The following is a 21,087-nucleotide window of genomic DNA, read 5'->3' as shown; positions in this document are numbered from 1 at the left end:
TCTCTCTCTCCTCTCTCTCTCTCCTCTCTCCTCTCTCTTTCTCTCCCTCTCTCTTTCTCCCCTCTCTCTCCCTCTTCTCTCTCTCTCCCTCTCCCTATCTCTCCCTCTACCTATCTCTCCCTCTACCTATCGCTCCCTCCCTCTCTCTGTCTCCCTCCCTCTTTCTGCCCCCTCCTCTCTCTCTCTCTTTCACTCCCTCCTTCCCTCTCTCTCGGTCTCCCTCGGTCTCTCTCTCTCACATCTTTCTCTGTCTCCCTCCCTCTCTCTCCTCTGTCTGTCTCCCTCCCTCTGTCTGTCTGCCTCCTCTCTCCCTCCCTCGCTCTCCCTCCCCCTTTCCCTCCCTCCCCCTTTCCCTCCCTCTCTCTCTCTCCCCCTCTTCCCCCTCTCTCTCTCTCTCCTCCCTCTGTCTCCCCTTCTCTCCCTCTGTCTCCCCTTCTCTCCCTCTGTCTCCCCTTCTCTCCCTCTGTCTCCCCCTCCCTCTGTCTCTCTCCCTCCCTCTGTCTCTCTCCTCCCTCCTGTCTCTCTCCTCCCTCTGTCTCTCTCCCTCCCTCTGTCTCTCTCCCTCCCTCTCTCTCTCCCTCCCTCTCTCCCTCCCTCTGTCTCTCTCCCTCCCTCTGTCTGTCTCCTTCCCTCTGTCTGTCTCCTTCCCTCTGTCTCCTTCCCTCTGCCTGTCTCCCTCTCCCCCTGTCTCCCTCTCCCCCTCTGTATGTCTCCCTCTCTCCCTCTGTCTGTCTCCCTCTGTCTGTCTCCCTCCCTCTGTCTCCCTCTATCTGTCTCCCTCTGTCTGTCTCCCTCCCTCTGTCTGTCCTTCATCCCTCCCTCTGTCTGTCTCCCTCTCTCCCTCCCTCTCTCTCCCTCCCCCTTTCCCTCCCTCCCCCTTTCCCTCCCTCTCTCTCTCCTCCCCTCTCCCCCCTCTCTCTCTCTCTCTCTCCTCTCCTCTGTCTCCCTCTGTCTCCCCTTCTCTCCCTCTGTCTCCCCTTCTCTCCATCTGTCTCCCCCTCCCTCCGTCTCCCTCCTCTGTCTGTCTCCCTCCCTCTGTCTGTCTCCCTCCCTCTGTCTGTCTCCCTCCCTCTGTCTGTCTCCCTCCCTCTGTCTGTCTCCCTCCCTCTGTCTGTCTCCCTCCTCTGTCTGTCTCCCTCCCTCTGTCTGTCTCCCTCCCTCTGTCTCCCTCCCTCTTCTCCTCCCTCCCTCTGTCTCTCTCCCTCCCTCTGTCTCTCTCCCTCCCTCTCTCTGTGTCTCTCCCTCCCTCTATCTCTCTCCTTCCCTCTATCTCTCTCCTTCCCTCTGTCTGTCTCCTTCCTCTGTCTGTCTCCTTCCCTCTGTCTCCTTCCCTCTCCCCCTGTCTGTCTCCCTCCCCCCTGTCTGTCTCCCTCTCCCCCTCTGTATGTCTCCCTCTCTCCCTCTGTCTGTCTCCCTCTCTCCTCTGTCTGTCTCCCTCCCTCTGTCTGTCTCCCTCCCTCTGTCTGTCTCCCTCCCTCTGTCTGTCTCCCTCCCTCCCTCTGTCTGTCTCCCTCCCTCCCTCTGTCTGTCTCCCTCCCTCCCCCTGTCTGTCTCTCTCCCTCCCTCTGTCTGCCTCCCTCCCTCTGTCTGCCTCCCTCCCTCTGTCTGCCTCCCTCCCTCTGTCTCCCTCCCTCCTCTGTCTGTCTCCCTCCCTCCCTCTGTCTGTCTCCCTCCCTCCCTCTGTCTGTCTCCCTCCCTCCCTCTGTCTGTCTCCCTCCCTCCCTCTGTCTGTCTCCCTCCCTCCCTCTGTCTCCCTCCTCTGTCTGTCTCCCTCCCTCTGTCTGACTCCCTCCCTCTGTCTGACTCCCTCCCTCTGTCTGACTCCCTCCCTCTGTCTGACTCCCTCCCTCCCTCTGCCTGTCTCCCTCCCTCTGCCTGACTCCCTCCCTCTGCCTGTCTCCCTCCCTCTGCCTGACTCCCTCCCTCTGTCTGACTCCCTCCTCTGTCTGACTCCCTCCCTCTGTCTGACTCCCTCCCTCTGTCTGACTCCCTCCCTCTGTCTGACTCCCTCCCTCTGTCTGCCTCCCTCCCTCTGTCTGCCTCCCTCCCTCTGTCTGCCTCCCTCCCTCTGTCTGCCTCCCTCCCCTCTGTCTGTCTCCCTCCCTCCCTCGGTCTGTCTGTCTGTCTCCCTCCCTCGGTCTGTCTGTCTGTCTCCCTCCCTCGGTCTGTCTGTCTGTCTCCCTCCCTCGGTCTGTCTGTCTGTCTCCCTCCCTCGGTCTGTCTGTCTGTCTCCCTCCCTCGGTCTGTCTGTCTGTCTCCCTCCCTCGGTCTGTCTCCCTCCCTCGGTCTGTCTCCCTCCCTCTGTCGTCTCCCCCCTTCCTCCCTCTGTCTGTCTCCCTCCCTCTGTCTGTCTCCCTCCCTCCCCTCGTCTGTCTCCCTCCCTCCCTCTGTCTGTCTCCCTCCCTCCCTCTGTCTGCCTCCCTCCCTCCCTCTGTCTGCCTCCCTCCCTCCCTCTGTCTGCCTCCCTCCCTCGGTCTGTCTGTCTGTCTCCCTCCCTCTGTCTGTCTCCCTCCCTCTGTCTGTCTCCCTCCCTCCCTCTGTCTGTCTCCCTCCCTCCCTCTGTCTGTCTCCCTCCCTCCCTCTGTCTGCCTCCCTCCCTCCCTCTGTCTGCCTCCCTCCCTCCTTCTGTCTGCCTCCCTCCCTCCCTCTGTCTGCCTCCCTCCCTCGGTCTGTCTGTCTGTCTCCCTCCCTCGGTCTGTCTGTCTGTCTCCCTCCCTCGGTCTGTCTCCCTCCCTCGGTCTGTCTCCCTCCCTCGGTCTGTCTCCCTCCCTCTGTCTGTCTCCCTCCCTCTGTCTGTCTCCCTCCCTCTGTCTGTCTCCCTCCCTCTGTCTGTCTCCCTCCCTCGGTCTGTCTCCCTCCCTCTGTCTGTCTCCCTCCCTCTGTCTGTCTCCCTCCCTCTGTCTGTCTCCCTCCCTCTGTCTGTCTCCCTCCCTCCCTCTGTCTCCCTCCCTCTGTCTGACTCCCTCCCTCTGTCTGACTCCCTCCCTCTGTCTGACTCCCTCCCTCTGTCTGACTCCCTCCCTCTGTCTGACTCCCTCCCTCTGTCTGACTCCCTCCCTCTGTCTGACTCCCTCCCTCTGTCTGACTCCCTCCCTCTGTCTGACTCCCTCCCTCTGTCTGGCTCCCTCCTGTCTGGCTCCCTCTGTCTGGCTCCCTCTGTCTGGCTCCCTCTCTCCCTCTGTCTCCCCCTCTGTCTCCCTCTCCCCCCTCTGTCTCCCTCTCCCCCCTCTGTCTCCCTCTCTCCCTCTGTCTGTCTCCCTCTGTCTCCCCCCTCTGTCTCCCTCCCTCCCTCTGTCTCCCCTCCCTCCCTCTGTCTCCCTCCCTCTGTCTGACTCCCCTCCCTCTGTCTGACTCCCTCCCTCTGTCTGACTCCCTCCCTCTGTCTGACTCCCTCCCTCTGTCTGACTCCCTCCCTCTGTCTGACTCCCTCCCTCTGTCTGACTCCCTCCCTCTGTCTGACTCCCTCCCTCTGTCTGGCTCCCTCTGTCTGGCTCCCTCTGTCTGGCTCCCTCTCTCCCTCTGTCTCCCCCCTCTGTCTCCCTCTCCCCCCTCTGTCTCCCTCTCCCCCCTCTGTCTCCCTCTCTCCCTCTGTCTGTCTCCCTCTGTCTCCCCCCTCTGTCTCCCTCTCCCCCCTCTGTCTCCCTCTCTCCCTCTGTCTGTCTCCCTCTGTCTCCCCCCTCTGTCTCCCTCTCTCCCTCTGTCTGTCTCCCTCTCTCCTCTGTCTGTCTCCCTCTGTCTGTCTCCCTCTGTCTGTCTCCCTCTGTCTGTCTCCCTCTGTCTGTCTCCCTCTGTCTGTCTCCCTCTGTCTGTCTCCCTCTGTCTGTCTCCCTCTGTCTGTCTCCCTCTGTCTGTCTCCCTCTGTCTGTCTCCCTCTGTCTGTCTCCCTCTGTCTGTCCCTCTCTGTCTCCCTCTCTCCCTCTGTCTGTCTCCCTCTTTATGTCTCCCTCTTTCCCTTCCCTCCCTCTGTCACCCTCTGTCTCCATTTCCCTCCTTTTCCCTCCCTCTGTCTCCGTCTCCCTCTCCGTCTCCCTGTCACTCTGCCGCTATCTGTCTGTTGCTGTCCCTGCCTCTGTCTCTGTCTGTCCCTGTCTCCCTCTCCGTCTCTCTGTATCTGCATGTCTCGGTTTGTCTCTGCATCTATCTGTCTCTGTCTCTCCCTGTCTACATCTGTCCCTGCCTCTATCTCTGTCTCTATTTGTCTCTCTTTCTGTCTCTCTCTCGCTCTCTTTGTCTGTCTCTATCGTTGTCTGTCTCTACCTCTATCTGTCTCTGCCTCTCTGTCTCTGTCTGTCCCTGTCTCTGACCCTGTCTAGCTCTGTCTGCCCATGTCTGTATCTGTCTCTGCCTCTATCTGTCTCTGTCTGTCTCTGTCTCAATCTGCCCCTGCCTCTATCTCTGTCTCTATCTCTGGCTCTCTCTCTGTCTCTCTCTGTCTGTCTCTATCGCTGTCTGTCTCTATCGCTGTCTGTCTCTATCGCTGTCTGTCTCTATCGCTGTCTGTCTCTATCGCTGTCTGTCTCTATCGCTGTCTGTCTCTATCGCTGTCTGTCTCTATCGCTGTCTGTCTCTATCGCTGTCTGTCTCTATCGATGTCTGTCTCTATCGATGTCTGTCTCTATCGATGTCTGTCTCTATCGATGTCTGTCTCTATCGATGTCTGTCTCTATCGATGTCTGTCTCTATCGCTGTCTGTCTCTGCCTCTATCTGTCCCTGTCTCTGATCCTATCTAGCTCTGTCTGCCCCTGTCTCTATCTGTCTCTATCTCTATCTGTCTCACCTCACCCAGGCTCCCACTCCCTGCTGCCCTCTGTCACCTCACCCGGCTCCCACTCCCTGCTGCCCTCTGTCACCTCACCCGGCTCTCACTCCCTGCTGCCCTCCCACCTCACCCAGGCTCTCACTCCCAGCTGACCTCCCACCTCACCCAGGCTCTCACTCCCTGCTGCCCTCCCACCTCACCCGGGCTCTCACTCCCTGCTGCCCTCCTACCTCACCCGGCTCTCACTCCCTGCTGCCCTCCCACCTCCCTCACCTGGGCTCTCACTCCCTGCTGCCCTCCCACCTCCCTCACCCGGGCTCTCACTCCCTGCTGCCCTCCCACCTCACCCAGGCTCTCACTCCCTGCTGCCCTCCCACCTCACCCGGGCTCTCACTCCCTGCTGCCCTCCCACCTCACCCGGGCTCTCACTCCCTGCTGCCCTCCCACCTCACCCAGGCTCTCACTCCCTGCTGCCCTCCCACCTCACCCAGGCTCTCACTCCCTGCTGCCCTCCCACCTCACCTGGGCTCTCACTCCCTGCTGCCCTCCCACCTCACCCGGGCTCGCACTACCTGCTCTGCCCTCCCACCTCACCGGGCTCTCAGTCCATGCTGTCGTCTCCCCCCTCCCCCTGTGTGTGTCAGCCTGGGCTGACACAGCAGCACACACACAGTCGCATTCCAGTACTTCATAGGTCTTTCAAAGGCCATCTGTTTGTTAATGAGGCTTTGTTCACCTATTAGCGCCCCTGCTGCTCCACTCTGACTGTGGCTGGAATCGCCCGGCCCCACAGAGCAGGCTCTCTGATTCCCACTGCTGCAACCGGTGGTGTTGGCTGAAGTTTCGAAAAAGAACACAGGTGTGCGATGTCTCAAGATCCGCGGGCCGCCACGAAAGGCTTGCCGGGCCGCTGACGGCCCACGGGCCGTACTTTGAGTACCCCTGCCCTAGAGACTGTTTAAAGGATTACTGAGTATGGAATTCTCCATTCCTCATGACCCTGTGCACTGCGGCAGAGGCTGCGGAGTATAGCTGTTTAGTTCCAACAGCGGGCTTCGCTGAACAATCCTTATATACAATATAGTCATACTGGTTAAGAGGCAAAATGTCTCTTGATACAGCATATTCTTGTTGAAATTGGAGAAATCCTTATGTTTGTAAAGTGGGATCAAAGACATATTTAATATCAGTAGCTGTTAAAGAGATTGCCCACTGTAATCATCTAGAATGTAAGGCTTTCACATGAGGAACGCTGGTCTTAGTGGCAGCATTGTGTATTGCTTTTAGTTCACGTGGTAGGGCACCTTGGAACCAATTTGTATGTGCCAGAAATGTTAATGGTATTTCTAAATCTTCATAGGCGCTCTTTATTGCCTGGTATTGCTGCTGCAGTATTTGTGTTGACATTGATTGCAGGAAAAGCTGCCCATGGATAGAATACCTCTGTTTTGTGCACTAGGGTGGGCCTCAACCACAAAGTTAACATCTTGCCCTGTAAGAGGGAGCCCTTGTTGGTGTAACATTGCTGTTACAGCTTGTTTACAACTAATAGGAATAACTGCTACTTAAACCATATTTAATTAATTAAATTCAAAGAAAAGAAAAATTATAGTGGGGTGATCCTTTTAAAGGTTCAAGCTTGATCAACCTACAGAAGTAGGGTTTCCTATTTAGCGGAGGAGAATTAATCCCTAACAACACAGATGTTGCTGTATTAGGTGAATAGGGGTCTTGGGTACACGTAAAACATACTCAGTACACCCATTAAATAGGTAACTGACTTAGAATGTTGGTGGCGCCATGTCATGTGGTTCCTACAAATCAAATAGGACTGTGTGTCCAGACAACATAACCGTCATTATAGGTGGATGTCAGTCCACACACAACATCACATTATGTTGGCCTAATTCCTAGCTAGCTCACAATGCGCCATCTGATCCCCTAACCTTGCAGGGTACCAGATGTTATGAGCAACCTCAGAACATAACCACTCTAATTCCCCAAGGAAATTGTAGAAACAGTTTCACCCTTTCGTTGTTACTCCGGTACACCCAAGGGAGACCCAAGAACGATACAAATTGGCTTTTCAAACATTTATTGAAACAATTGTATTCTTGTGTAGAAAGCGTGAGCTGCAGTTATTAGTACGATGAAACAAAGCATTGCAACCAGCATTAGAAGAATGGTGAAAAAGATGAACAGGTCAAACATTATAACATTACAATGCGTTTAGGATTATATTTATACTTCTACCTAATATTACCTACACTATCTAGAGCATAATGGGAGTACCCTCACCTTGATCTATTGGGACAACACAACCCCTATACCTGTGTATAATGTATCAGAAAGCCGATCTGGTGTAAAGCATGATGGAGATTTGAGTCAGCAGGCCTGCATCTCAGACACAGGCACACTAGTCCAGGATATTCAGCAGACATGTTCCTCTACAGAAATTGACTCCAAGGTGGTTTATATAATAATAATAATAAAATCACTGTTCCAATCGCACTGTGTGTCTGAGGTGCAGCACTGATGTGATTGTTTGTCATAAGATTCAGAGCTGTCTCCAACCGGACAACCAAATACAAGGGCATCACATTCAGTGTTCCTTAACCTAGGAACGAGTGTATGAAATGCATGATACCATACTTACTAAGAAATGTGCTGCAAGCGGAATCATTGTTATGTATGTTATTGTTAAGTGCAAGCAATGTAAAAGTCCTCATTTAAGAAAAGATAACCAGGTTAAACGTGTAACAAAAATGGAGACTTGTGTTCTGGCCCTGTTAAACCTTCCAACAGGACCTTCCTGGAGATGTTCAGATGAATTTGCTGGATGCAGCCATTGATTGCATCCTATTGATGAAAATGCTTCCTTGCCTCACATCAAGACTAATTGTCCAGTCCTGGGGCGCGGAATCTGCCATGAGTATGCCTCGTAAGCATCTCGGGAGGTTCAGAAGCTTTATGAGGCTTCCGCCTTGCAAGCATCATTTGCCTTCCTGACCACTGCACTACATTGCTTCCTCTGGCCCTGTGCAGCACAATGCCTTTGAGGGATACCATGAACAGAAACCACAGTTTTCTTCTTCATACTCTTCTGATGTCAGCATTTTGGGTAACATCTTACACTGCTATGGGCCGTCACATCTGGGAGGTACAGTTTCAAGTTGGAGCCGTGGCACTGCCTACCTGGGGAGGAGTGCGATTATAACTTTTTGAGATCCAGTCTGGTGCATGGGGACATTCATGATGTGAGGATTCTACAGTTCGATAAAGCAATTTAGGCAAGTAACTTATTATTTAAACTTCACAATGGCTATAAGAAATGTATAAATTGTTCTTCCGAGGTCAGTAGTGTTGGAATCATGTTAATGCTTAAAAATTATCTGTAATTGCCTCATGAAGGTAATGTTGCTGTTATCAGATTGGCTTCTGTGTATTCTATTTTATGGATTATGTTCCATTTTGCTAGACAATTGAATTTAAAAAAGATCCTCGTTTCTGGTGGATTTCTGGAACACAAATCTGATCCTCAGCATCTCAAAGAGAATGGTGGGCAAAAAGTGTGCATACTTGCGCTGGATCAAGCTGGAAGAGTAAGTGTTTTTTTCTCTCCATTTTTATGTTTATCTTATTCAACTTGCACACAAATACATCCAATTGCAGGCTTATGTTAAAATTAAAGTGGTGCCAAGTCAACCTTGGCACAAAAAAAATCAAAGTGATGCTGAGACAAATATATTTTAACACTCAGTTGAAAAGGAATGGGCTATCATTGGATCGTTCTGCCATGTAAGTTCAGATTAAGCCTCAGTGATAGGAATACTCTTCCTCACAAAGTGCAGTTAGAAGGCAATATGTGGAAATGCAGCCCCCTCCCTGTTAATTGGATTGCGAGTTGCAAAAATGGCTAATTGAGCAGCTCGCTGTATTTGGAAGTGATCTACCGAAAACTGCAAGATTAAGAGCACACACATATGTAGGGAGCAATTGACACCAAAGGAACTGTGATTGGCTGCCAACAGTCCTTCTGATTTGCAAACCAACGGCAGTTTGATTGCCCAACTTTTCATTTAATCAGATATGGACCTATGTCAAAACTTTCTCATTGGCTGCTTGCTAGCCTGTTTGAATTGATAGTCACTTAAATGCCATGCTCAGTTTATGTCGATTTAACTTGACACAGCAAGTTGCTATTATGCTCACAATCCATTGTGATAAGGAAACTGGCCATGCTCTACTAACTTAACATTTCATTAGCACATTACAAGACCAGAACATACCACTTTCCATTATGCCCAGTTAGTACATCATGGGCAGTTTGCATTGTGCCATATAGACAATCGCAACAAATTCCCTCTATGGACATATTGGTGTAAAACACCCCGTTTCATGACCGGATTTAATGCCCAATTAGAAGAGGCAATCAGCACCTGAGAAATTCTCACCTGCTTCTGCATTCTATTGGTGGATGGACACGGGCTATCTTAAACCAAAGATGGGCGTTTGAGTGAATGGATGAATAAGGGATTTATACAGAGCACAGCTACTTCGAGGAGTGTCCCGGCGCTAGATGAGAGGATCCATTAGGGGCGCGCATCATAACACAAGACTTACAGTCTTGCAGGAAAAAAACGGTTTTAAGTCTCCTGCAGAATACAGTCTCAAGGGGAATCAAACTCGAGCATGTGGACGTTCGTTCCTGGCTTTGGCAGCTGACGTGAAAGATTTATGTCCCTTCGGACACACTTGAAGTGGGGAATTGACAAAAGTGAGGCCAAGGCAGAACGCAGCACTCTGCTAGGAAGATACTGTACAAAACTCTGTGCCAGATATCCAGGGCTGAACAAATACACTGCCCTACGTACCAGTTAGGTCTCTCCCTGCGACGCATCGCGAAACGATGTCGCAGCGAGACCTATAGCTGTCAGCGTCGCTTTCAACGAGGCAAGAAAAGACAAGAGATGTGCATGCGCCGCCTGCCGTAATCGGATCAGGTCACGCGCGCGCGTTCACCATCTCCCATCTCCTGTCTCCTTTAGCCTCCAACACACACAGGCACACCTCCCCCTGCTTTCGCACATGCACGCGCACACAGACACACACAGAGAGACACACACGAGCGCACCTACACGCACGCACACACACGAGCGCACACATACAGAGACTCACACCACACCTCCCCCCCGTCCCCACACACACACACACAAGCGCATACACGCACACATACAGAGCACCCCCCGCACACACACAGAGACACCCCCTCCGTACAACTAACCCCACTCACTGCATCGGCGCCACTCCGGGACTCTTCAGCCTCCCGCATCACCACTGCTCCTCTCTGGGCCAGCCACTCCGTGGGCGCGGGCTTCAGAAGACGGAAGTCCCGCCCCACAACAGGTTTCGGTTTCGCGCACAGCTTTCCTCAATGCTTGTTTTATTTACTTGACCTGCTACAGACGCGGAAAGTATTGGCAGCTTGGGCAACAGCATGAGGAGGAGACCCCCACCCCACCCCAAGTGTTCCTGGCTTCTTGAGCATGAAGAGGCATAATGGAGGGCGGCAAGTTGGCAAAAACAGCTGAAGTAGCAATGAATGATTCTGAAAGAGGCGGCAGCACGGCCGGGCACACACAGTGCATCCTCTCCGCTCTTCCAGCGCATCCATTCACTAAGGTAACCCTTGGCACACATCGGCACAAGGCTCGCTTCCCTCTGGCCAGGGGAGATAGCTTAAACCATTGTTTCCCAAACTGTGGTCTGCGGACCCCCAGGGGTCTGTGACACATTCCCAGGGGGTCCGTAGGCAACAGTTTTAAAAGCTCAGAAACGTTTCTTGTATAATTAGCAGCTTTCCAGCAACAATTAAAGTGTCAAGAGAATGCCAGTGATTAATGTACCTGCTGGAGAGCGAGGAGAGTTTTGTTCAGTGGCAGCTTTGATTTAACTAATGTAGCACAGAGGGTTAATGTGCCTACTGCAAAGAACGTGTAACATGCATCTTAAAAAGCAGAATTTTATGTGCCTAGGTTCGTGGTTACTGCTTTTGTCACAGACATTCTTTTGTTACTGTGCACTTCATAAGTGACAATCGTTATCTAGCAGAGGGACCTATAAACTGTCATCAAAGAGCTGCTTGCAAACTGCATGGTACCAGTTAGTACCTTATATTTTCTCCCAGTTATTCATTATCCTGATGCTGCTAAAAAGATATATTTGGGTGGAAATACATTTTTAATGTTAAAGTCAATGCTAGCCACTGTGTTATGTTCTGAATCCTGAGTCTGTGCTTTTCCAGACCAAGCACTCTTTAAACATTTTATATACACACTGATTTATATGTATGATTCAAAGTCTCTATATGTGTGTGATGTAAAGTGCTCTGACATCCTACAAAGGTATGAGAGATGCTATAAAACAAATGAAATACATGTGACAGAGGGGCTATTACTTCAATATAAAATACTACGGGCCAGATGTACAATCTGTTTTTATATGTGCGAACGGGTTCGCGAACCAGTTTGCGCATTCAAAAACCTACTGGGCCATGTACATAGCCTATTTTGCGAGTCGCAATTTTTTTGCGACTCTCTAAATAGGTTTTGCAACTTGCTATTTGGAAGGGGCATTCCCTTCCAAATAGCGAGTCTCAAAACCATGTACAAATGTTTTGCGGTCGCAAAACGGTCACAATTACCACCTACTTCAAGTAGATGGTAATGCATTCGCAAATGGGAAGGGGTCCCCAGGGGACCCCTTCTCCTTTGCAAATGCATGCAAAATTATTTTTAAGGGCAGGCAGTGGTCCCAGGGACCTCTGCCTGCCCTTAGAAAATGAAACGAAAATGTTTCATTTTCCTTTTTTGTTTAAATGCATGGTAAACAGGCTGCATTTTTTTTTTTAAACTGCTTTATTTAAAAGCAGTCCGAGACATGGTGGCCTGCAGAGCCCAGCAGGCCACCATCGCTGGGAGGGCTGGCATTCCCAATGGGCTCGCAAATTGCGAGAGGCTCATTAATATTAATGAACCTCGCAATTTGCGACCCCATTGGGAATCCCAAACAGTGTTAAACACACTGTTGTACATTTCATTTAGCAATTCGCCACTCGCAATGTGTCGCCAATTGCGAGGCGCTCAAAGAAATGGTCGTACATCTGGCCCCGAAATCCTTAGTACTTTGAGTACTTGTTTTGTGTGCACACGTGTGTATTTTTTTCGAATTACTGTTTTAATGTTTGAAATTTAACTCATACAAATTGCTTGGGGGTCCCCGGCTTCCAGTGGTGACTCAATGGGGGTCCTCAGGAGTCAAAAGTTTGGGAACCACTGGCTTAAACAAAACAGCATCTCAATGCACGGGGGTACAATCTCTGGAACTGCTCGTGCCAGCCGGCCGTGGGCATGTCTACAGATCGGGTACTTCACGAGGGTACTTTAGGGCAAACCGCATGAGCCAGGAAACGGCGCCTTGTTGAAAGGGGAAGTTGTAAACTTCGGTGACTCAGCGATCCGACCAAAAGTATGAACGCAAGTCCGCCGGAATGAGGATGCTTCCTTCGTAAACATATGTCACTTAAGGAGCCGAGTGAACACCTGTTCATATGTCCAAATGTTGACGCATGCCATTTGTGTGACTTGAGGGTTTGATACATCTTTGTTAAACTGCTACAAATTTCACGCTTTTTTTTTAGTTTTAAATAGCGCCAACTCATATCAGAGCGCTTTGAAGTGAGCACCAGTTACGTTACGTTTGGACACATTCAACTTGTGAGGCACGGGGAGAGTGATTTGTCCAGAATCACAGAATGTTGAGCGCCCCTGCCAGGACTCTAAGCTTGAGGTCGACCGCTCTATCCGTTAGGCCACATCCCTATGGTGCATAGGAGAAGTCTGATTGGAAGCGTAAATCTCAACTACACATTTGCCTCTCTATGGCTTTAAGCCGAACATTAACGTTTAGTTGACGGGCGGCCTATTATATGATAGGACGATTATTAGGAGTTGGATTGTTTCCTTAATCCTTTTAAGTATTTTGGGACAGCTTTCATGTTCAGACAGAGTTCCACAAGATTAAGCCACTGAAAATTCCTCAAAGCTTATGCAGGCTCCTTGGGATGATGCAATGCCACGCTACAAAAAGCTGCACAGCCCACACTATCCCATTAAAAAAAAAAGAGAACCGAAATAAAATGGTTTTGATTCCAACTCGTGCCTCTTTCATCTACCAACGGACGCTCCCTGACCACTTTATCTCACTCGCGCAGGAGCTTTTTCATCCCTGATTTCTCCAGTTGTCACAGTTTTTCTGACTTTCTCTTCCTCCCCCATTTGTTTTTCTCTTGGTGGAAATCTGAATAGGAAATGTAAGTACAGCTCTCCAAAAATGAGTGCCTGTGGGCCCACCTCACACCACCAGTTCAAATTAAGCACCATAGCCAACCATATTTAATTTTACATTATACAAGTACCATATTATATTTTTCGCTGCTCAACTCATCCTGTGTATCTGCTCAACATGCCCTCACTCCCCCACCAAGCACATTGAAAGTAAGCAGTAGCAAAGTCACTCAGTCTTGCTGTGCTAATGCACGTTTGCTGCTGGTATTGCCATTCCAATGCAAGCACGCACAAAGCCAACAGCATCAGGCAGCCATCTTGAAATCCCATTTCTTATACTACAGAGATGCCAATCACATTGTGTCTAAGTGCAACGTGATGACCAGCTTGAAACAGTATAATAAGAAGCAGAAGAGGTAACATTGTTAAACTGTTCAAAGACTGCCGAAACATTGATTGTAGACACAACTTGACAACATTTTAGAAGTACAAAAAAAGTATTACATGGTGACTGCCAGTGGCTACTGGCTTTGGAAATACGTGCAACACATTTCTACAAGTTTTGGCACAGTCAAAAGCAGGTGGTGGGTAGAAGTTCAGCAGGGTAGGTAGAGGGAGAGCGATGTGAGGGAATGAGGAGAGGACACTGAATACCATGAGTACCTGGTGTGGGCATATGGAGGAGAGGAGAGAGTAATCAGTTGGCAATGTGTGTGTAGGGGGAAATACATATGATGACTGGGGAAGCAGGTTTGGGAAGAGAGAGACAAAGGCATGAGAGAAACAGAGAAAAAGAAAGATATAGCTCGGAGCTAGATAGGCCACCCATCGAGTGCTAAAGCTCAAATTCCAAAGAAATGAGGCAAAAAAAAATTTGTTCCCTGACATCAGCAGTGCAAAGATACACTCAACCAATCGAAAGCCAGAGTAAAAGGTAAATGTGCCAAGGGTGTGACAAACAACAATAGGGATGAAAGCCATCACATTTGGAGCAGGCAATTGAAATCAACAAGAACGCCATTGATTAATAATCCCAGGGCAGACGAAAAGCCCAATGTATCAAAGGTTTGGCTACAATGCTGTCTGTTGTGAAACCAGTCTGCTGTGCGTGATAGTCAGGTGCAATTTCACTTCTGTTAAATCCAAAACATTTAAGTGATGCAAAATGTGCACATTTTCACAACATGTGTTCTCATTTTGAAAGAAGCCACCACAAATATATATCCCCAAGGTGAGATAGTGGTTAACAGCATAAGTACACTGCCACCACTTCTCTTGCGGGTCAGCAGCGGCCTGAGACCGTCACAAGGGACAGCACAGGCTTCATAGCTTGATTTTTCACTGCTATCACAACAAGCATTTGCAATGCAATAGGTCTCGCATTAGGAAAGTTTGAGCTATTGGTCTTGTAAATGACAATTTTTTTATTTATGTGTTGGTTTTGAAAATAGCTAAATTAATAGCTTTGTCATTTACAATGCCAATAGTTATAACTTTCGCAAATGTGACACCTATAGCATTTGTAATGCAACTTGTTTTGTATTTACGTGACTTAGATGTATTGATATTACAAATTACAATGGCTTTTAATTTTTTTAAATAATTAATACGTAAATAAAAGTGATTGTAATTTATAATGGCATATCTTAAACTTTTGTAAATAACTTTTGTGAAGATTATGTTCAGTGTATTTTATTGTGACGAAAATCCAAGAACAGAAGTGAAATATTAACATCTTTTTGTGACATTTGTAATAAAGCTTCGAACATTGAGAGAACATATTTGAACCAGTTGTTTTTGAATGGTTGCGCAGATTGATGCTGGGGTGGCGCTGAGTGATGCTGTGGTGGCGCGGAGTGATGCTGTGGTGGTGCGGAGTGATGCTGTGGTGGTGCGGAGTGATGCTGTGGTGGTGCGGAGTGATGCTGTGGTGGTGCGGAGTGATGCTGTGGTGGTGCGGAGTGATGCTGTGGTGGTGCGGAGTGATGCTGTGGTGGTGCGGAGTGATGCTGTGGTGGTGCGGAGTGATGCTGTGGTGGTGCGGAGTGATGCTGTGGTGGTGCGGAGTGATGCTGTGGTGGTGCGGAGTGATGCTGTGGTGGCGCGGAGTGATGCTGTGGTGGCGCGGAGTGATGCTGTGGTGGCGCGGAGTGATGCTGTGGTGGCGCTGAGTGATGCTGTGGTGGCGCTGAGTGATGCTGTGGTGGCGCTGAGTGATGCTGTGGTGGCGCTGAGTGATGCTGTGGTGGCGCTGAGTGATGCTGTGGTGGCGCTGAGTGATGCTGTGGTGGCGCTGAGTGATGCTGTGGTGGCGCTGAGTGATGCTGTGGTGGCGCTGAGTGATGCTGTGGTGGCGCTGAGTGATGCTGTGGTGGCGCTGAGTGATGCTGTGGTGGCGCTGAGTGATGCTGTGGTGGCGCTGAGTGATGCTGTGGTGGCGCTGCGTGATGCTGTGGTGGTGCTGAATGATGCTGTGGTGGTGCTGAATGATGCTGTGGTGGCACTGAGTGATGCTGTGGTGGCGCTGAGTGATGCTGTGGTGGCGCTGAGTGATGCTGTGGTGGCGCTGCGTGATGCTGTGGTGGCGCTGCGTGATGCTGTGGTGGTGCTGAATGATGCTGTGGTGGTGCTGAATGATGCTGTGGTGGTGCTGAGTGATGCTGTGGTGGCGCTGAGTGATGCTGTGGTGGCAGTGAGTGATGCTGTTGTGGCGCTGTGGTGGTGCTAAGTGATGCTGTTGTGGTGGTGCTGAATGATGCTGTGGAATGATGCTGTGGTGGTGCTGAGTGGTGCTGTGGTGGTGCTGTGGTGGTGCTGAGTGATGCTGTGGTGCTGCTGAGTGATGCTGTGATGGTGCTGTGGTGGTGCTGTGGTGGTGCTGTGGTGGTGCTGAGTGATGCTGTGGTGGTGCTGAGTGATGCTGTGGTGGTGCTGAGTGATGCTGTGGTGGTGCTGAGTGATGCGGTGGTGGTGCTGAGTGATGCGGTGGTGGTGCTGAGTGATGCGGTGGTGGTGCTGAGTGATGCGGTGGTGGTGCTGAGTGATGCGGTGGTGGTGCTGAGTGATGCGGTGGTGGTGCTGAGTGATGCGGTGGTGGTGCTGAGTGATGCGGTGGTGGTGCTGAGTGATGCGGTGGTGGCGCTGAGTGATGCTGTGGTGGCAGGGAGTGTTGCTGTGGTGGCGCTGTGGTGGTGCTGAGTGATAATGTGGTGGAATACTGAAACTCCAATTAACATCGTGCAGGGCAACGGGATTTCTGTGTCACATCAAGTAATGTTGATTCCTCGCTGAACACTTGTGGGAGCGCCTGGCGGGCCCTAAACGAATTACGGCCCTCTACACTTATTAAGTAGTTGCTGATCACCAGGCACTGCTGCATCGTCCTGTGAGCTCAGCTGCTGTACTTGTGGGCAGCTGGGGGGGGGGGAGGAGTCCCAAACCCGCTTTTGATGGACGTGGAGACTCTTCCCACCTACCCTGTGTAGCCACAATATATAGTAACATATAAATGCTTCGGCGATTGGTCTGCGCAGCAAGTCAATCTGCATTTACTATTTGCTCGATGAACAGGCCTTTGAATAGAAGCCACTGGTGGGCAAATTTCCACATGCGCAATTAACACACAAACATGTGTACAAACTGATCAGAACTGAAGATAGGTGAAAAATCTATGCAACCTTGGGAAGAGGCGACAACCTGCAGTACCACCAGCGCTCAGTCTCCGCACACAAGCATTGAACCAACCAAGCACAAGAGGAAACCTAAGCAACAACTTAAAAATGGCAGCAAAGCCATTTAAAGGAAGATTGTGCCCCATACTTCAGATACAAGGACATGTTTTTGCACTGTAAAACATGCTCTGTGACTGTTAAAATGTGGTCGCCCTGCCAAGACAAACATCATACCTGAGCGATCGCGCGCAGATCCTGGAAGCAGAGGCTGATGGGAGGGCAGAATATTATCACAACTCCTGCCATCAGTATTCAGTAAGCCACTCAAGTAATTCTGTCATATTAGATACTTCACTGGGCACACTTTTGTCTTATCCGACGCCCCAAGCTGTGTGATTGGCTAATGGCGATGCATATATTTTTGAAAAGGGCACCCAAACGGGAGGTCAGTTCCATCAGAGCCATTTTTTCCGGCATGCTTGAAAGATTAAACACGTTTCATTACGGTCATTCTTTCATTACGGTCATTAAATCACTTCCCGTATTTCCCTTTCACCAAACATTTACATACGATATCAGCTCTGTCACATCCACCAAGGAGATAAGTAGAAATTCAAACATAGAAGCCAAGTATTTTAAAAGTGATTTTTCCTTTATCAACAAACCATTATTTGAAACCTCTGCTTTGTGAACCGAACTACATTTTAATAGCAAGATTTTTTGGATGGTGTCAAATAAATAGATTTAGAAATAAATAGTCATTTGAACATGGTTTACATATAATGTGCACTCCCTTATCTTTTGTTTAGTACACAGACCGTCAGACTGACAATTTAACCCAGACTTATCGCATTCCCTCATCCCCCAGTAGCAGGGCATGGTATTGCCTTGGTGTCCGGTTTCGCGTGTGTGTGTCTGGCTGCACTTTTGCTGGCTGCGACTGCATGAAACGAGGCCTGGAACGCAGGCGAGAGAGGCGGGCTCTGCTTTAATAGGCAGGAAAGTTCCTTGGAGCCTGCGAGGTTCCGGTAGATGCCCCGCCTCCTTGCCAGGCTCGCGGTGACGTAGCTCGTCCGGAGCACGGCACCTTGAAGGCAGAAGGGTGTGGGTAATGGAGAGCCCAGAAGAAAGCAGGGTTTCCAGGAGTGCTGGCGTTCCCGGGAGAGAGCCGGAGGAGAGAAATCCGGAGATGCGACGGAGTGATGGAGCCAGCGAGAAAAGAGCCCGGTGAGTGGGGGGGGATTGTGGGGTGTGTGTGTGTGTGTGTGTGTGTGTGGGTGTGTGTATGCGTGAGTGTGGCTGTGTGTGCTTGTTTGCGCTTTTCAGGGAATGTGAGGCAGGAGATGGGCACGGCGCCGGCCTGGACGTGCGCGTCCACAGATCCCAATCGCCGCGCGTGCCCGACCCCTGTCTCAGATTCCCAGAAAGCGGGCAACAAAAGATACTTCGCTGGACGCAATGCTTCGCATTGCTTTTACCAGCTCAACCTAAAAAGCAGTGAAACAAATTTCGTTTTCCACTGCACTGACGTCTGAGTAGGGAAGAACTAGGTTTCGATTTCAATGTGCAAAGTTTTGGTTTCAAAAGGGAGCAAATCACAACAGTAAAGATCTAACAGTATTGGTGTGCTTTGCCACTCTATATTATAAATCAGATCCCTATATTTACTCACTTAATCTCACATTCTCTAATAATTAGATGTTGAACAAGTGAAATCCCATTGAAGACAAATAAGTTAAATCACATGTATAGCTCTAGTGGGTTAAGCCTAACAAAGCCCAAGGAAACAAGAAACAATAGGCGATGCAGGAGACAAAGGGTGCATTGTGCACCTTTCAAGCAATATTTTTGCATGAAATTAGAAAATAGTACATTTTACACTCTTCTGTGGGGCAAAACAACTTCACATAGACCTCAGGTGTGACTGGCATCCCGACTGGGATTTTTAGAATGAGGTATTTTTTTAGCTTAAAAGGAGTTTGGTGCCTCCATTCTACACCTTCTGAAGATGGCCAAGCTGGATGCTATTAGGATGCCAGTCACTGCAGGTGAGAGGACTTGTTCAGAGTATAGGAGAAATCTTCTGAGCGATGTCACATGGAAAAAAGCTTTTCTACACACCAAGGACTAGAAAGCTCGTGCTTGGGTAATCATCTAGATAGAAGCCCAGTCATTAAGTTTTCTTACCACATGTGACAGAGTGATTGTAGGTGGGAAATGATGAAGGCCAGTGGACGAGTGAGTTGACTCTTGAGGTCAGTGGTGTTGGAACACTTAAGAGTGATGTGCTGAACATTGCTCACAGCTCACCAAAACAGGAACTTTTGAGAAATACCTACTACTTAGCGAGTGAGTGTGGCAAATCAGCCAATCATTCATTGAATAAGGTAAATGCTTTGCTCTGTGAGCAACTAAATTGGATATTTGCCTGTAAATTACACTGTAGCTACGTATTGAAGAATGTAATGTTTCTCTGAGCTCAGTACTCTTCTCTATTCAAATAGTGCTTAGGTGCAGCAACTAACATCAGGATAACAGCACCACTCGAAGCACACCACCAAAACCCTTCGTACAAAAGCCAAAGATTACAGTTCAACAATTTAACACTCTTCCAACCAGCCACTCGCTAATACTATGCTCGGATGCGAGTCTACTTAAAAGCAACTACAATATAGTACACATTTAAAAAAAGGAAAATTGGTTCACGCCGTGTCTTCATCCATAAATATACTTACCAGTGAATATGCAGGAGAAGCAAGTTTCTAGCCTCACTCCCTTGTGATTATATGAACATCTTTCCCTACTCAATAGGCCCTTTAAACAACTAAGAAGCCGATTACAATGTCGTTCCGAACGAATCAGCCTCATAATCGTTCTTGAACGAATAGGATCCTGCAAGTTCGACTGACTGATTACGATGCTTTCCAACATAGTTTGGTCAAACTCGCATTGAGTTCAATGGGAGATTATGATCCGAACGAGAATACAGGCTCCCATTGAAAAAAAGGGTTGGTTGGGGAAAACCTTGCACCCTGTGGCGGGTACTCCACGGTACCTGCCGCATTGTGCATGGTTGGCAAGCGGGGCCCCACAGGCCCCTATCGGAGGCCTCTGGGTAAAGTGGGGTCCACAATGGGCCCCCAAAGACCGATTCCGACAGCAGTTTTTTGTTTGGCAGAACTAATCTGAACGGCTGTCCGCATCGGTCATCGTAATCGATCGCTTGGAAACTGTGTCCATAAAGCTGCACGATTCGACTCCGAAAGACTAGGGCTGTCCGAATGCCTTTCAAAACCGATTCAGATTGCCCAAACAATTTTTGGGCATCATAATCTGCTGCTGGGAAATGTGTACGATTTGTTCGGAAACAAGGGTTCTGAATTGGATTCTGCAATACTGAATCCCATTTGGAGCCTTTCTGAACAAATGTAAATGGCTGTTAATGTGGTTAGAATTCTCTATGCAAATAAAACAAGCATTTGCAATGCAATAGGTCTCGCATTATTAAAGTTTGAGCTATTGGTGTTGCATTATTATTAGCAATGCCAATAGCTCAAACTTTAATAATGCGAGACCTATTGCATTGCAAATGCTTGTTCTATTGGGGAGCTAGTGGATAGCTTATAGAGCCGATCGGATGGAGGAATGCCGGATACGATGCAAAAGAAACCTAGATGCTGGATTTTGGACCACCTAATGCCTGAATAAAATTTAGTTCACCCTCTAGCACCTGCTTGGACTAAAAAGTTATGTTTGAGGTCTGAATAATTCTCAGCCATATCCCCATCTGAATAGTTTTGACTGTGGTATCTTCACCCAAGTGAATCAGATTGTTCTCGGTCTGTAAATCTCACACAAGGGCGTAGGTCTGTAGGTCATCGGAGTCTAAGGATTCAAAGGAGCTGCATTGACTACCTTTGAAGCAGAGTATTATTGTTAAAGCCATGTGTTTTGCATTTAAGACACTACAGGGAAAAACCCTTGTGCCTTTACAGAGTAACTTGAAATGCTACTTTCCCGGGCAAAATCTTTGCTGCAGATCAGCAAACCTGGTTTGCACAAATATTTTTCACAAGTCAATACCAGGTTGGGCATTCATAGTTAAAGCAGCCCAGCTATGGAATGAGTTACCCCTCTCGATCAAGTCCTCAACGGAACTGTTGCAGTTTATGAAGGCCTCTAAGAGCTGGCTGTTCCGTAAGTAATTTGCCTGGTCGACCCAGTGCTGATGGGACGGTAGAATTTCTGTAGTACCTATATGTTAATGCCAGGATACTAGATTCGGTGACAGTTGTGCTCTATAAATGAAGC

General features: G+C 49.3%; 1 protein-coding gene across 3 annotated transcripts in view; it reads left to right on the top strand.

The window, feature by feature from the left end:
• Positions 1 to 21,087, top strand: part of IBTK (inhibitor of Bruton tyrosine kinase) — an 876,521-nt gene that overhangs the window by 209,634 nt on the left and 645,800 nt on the right. For all 3 annotated transcript variants that reach the window (XM_078648126.1, XM_078648125.1, XM_078648127.1), the window contains one exon: positions 8,239 to 8,362. In XM_078648126.1, the coding sequence (XP_078504252.1) occupies positions 8,239 to 8,362 (124 nt within the window). The remainder of the gene's footprint in view (positions 1 to 8,238; positions 8,363 to 21,087) is intronic.

This window comes from Lissotriton helveticus, chromosome 6 (assembly GCF_964261635.1).
Source record: "Lissotriton helveticus chromosome 6, aLisHel1.1, whole genome shotgun sequence".
Classification (NCBI taxonomy): domain Eukaryota; kingdom Metazoa; phylum Chordata; class Amphibia; order Caudata; family Salamandridae; genus Lissotriton; species Lissotriton helveticus.
The sequence above is the reverse complement of the archived record's forward strand: the minus strand, read 5'-3'. Positions and strand labels throughout refer to the sequence as shown.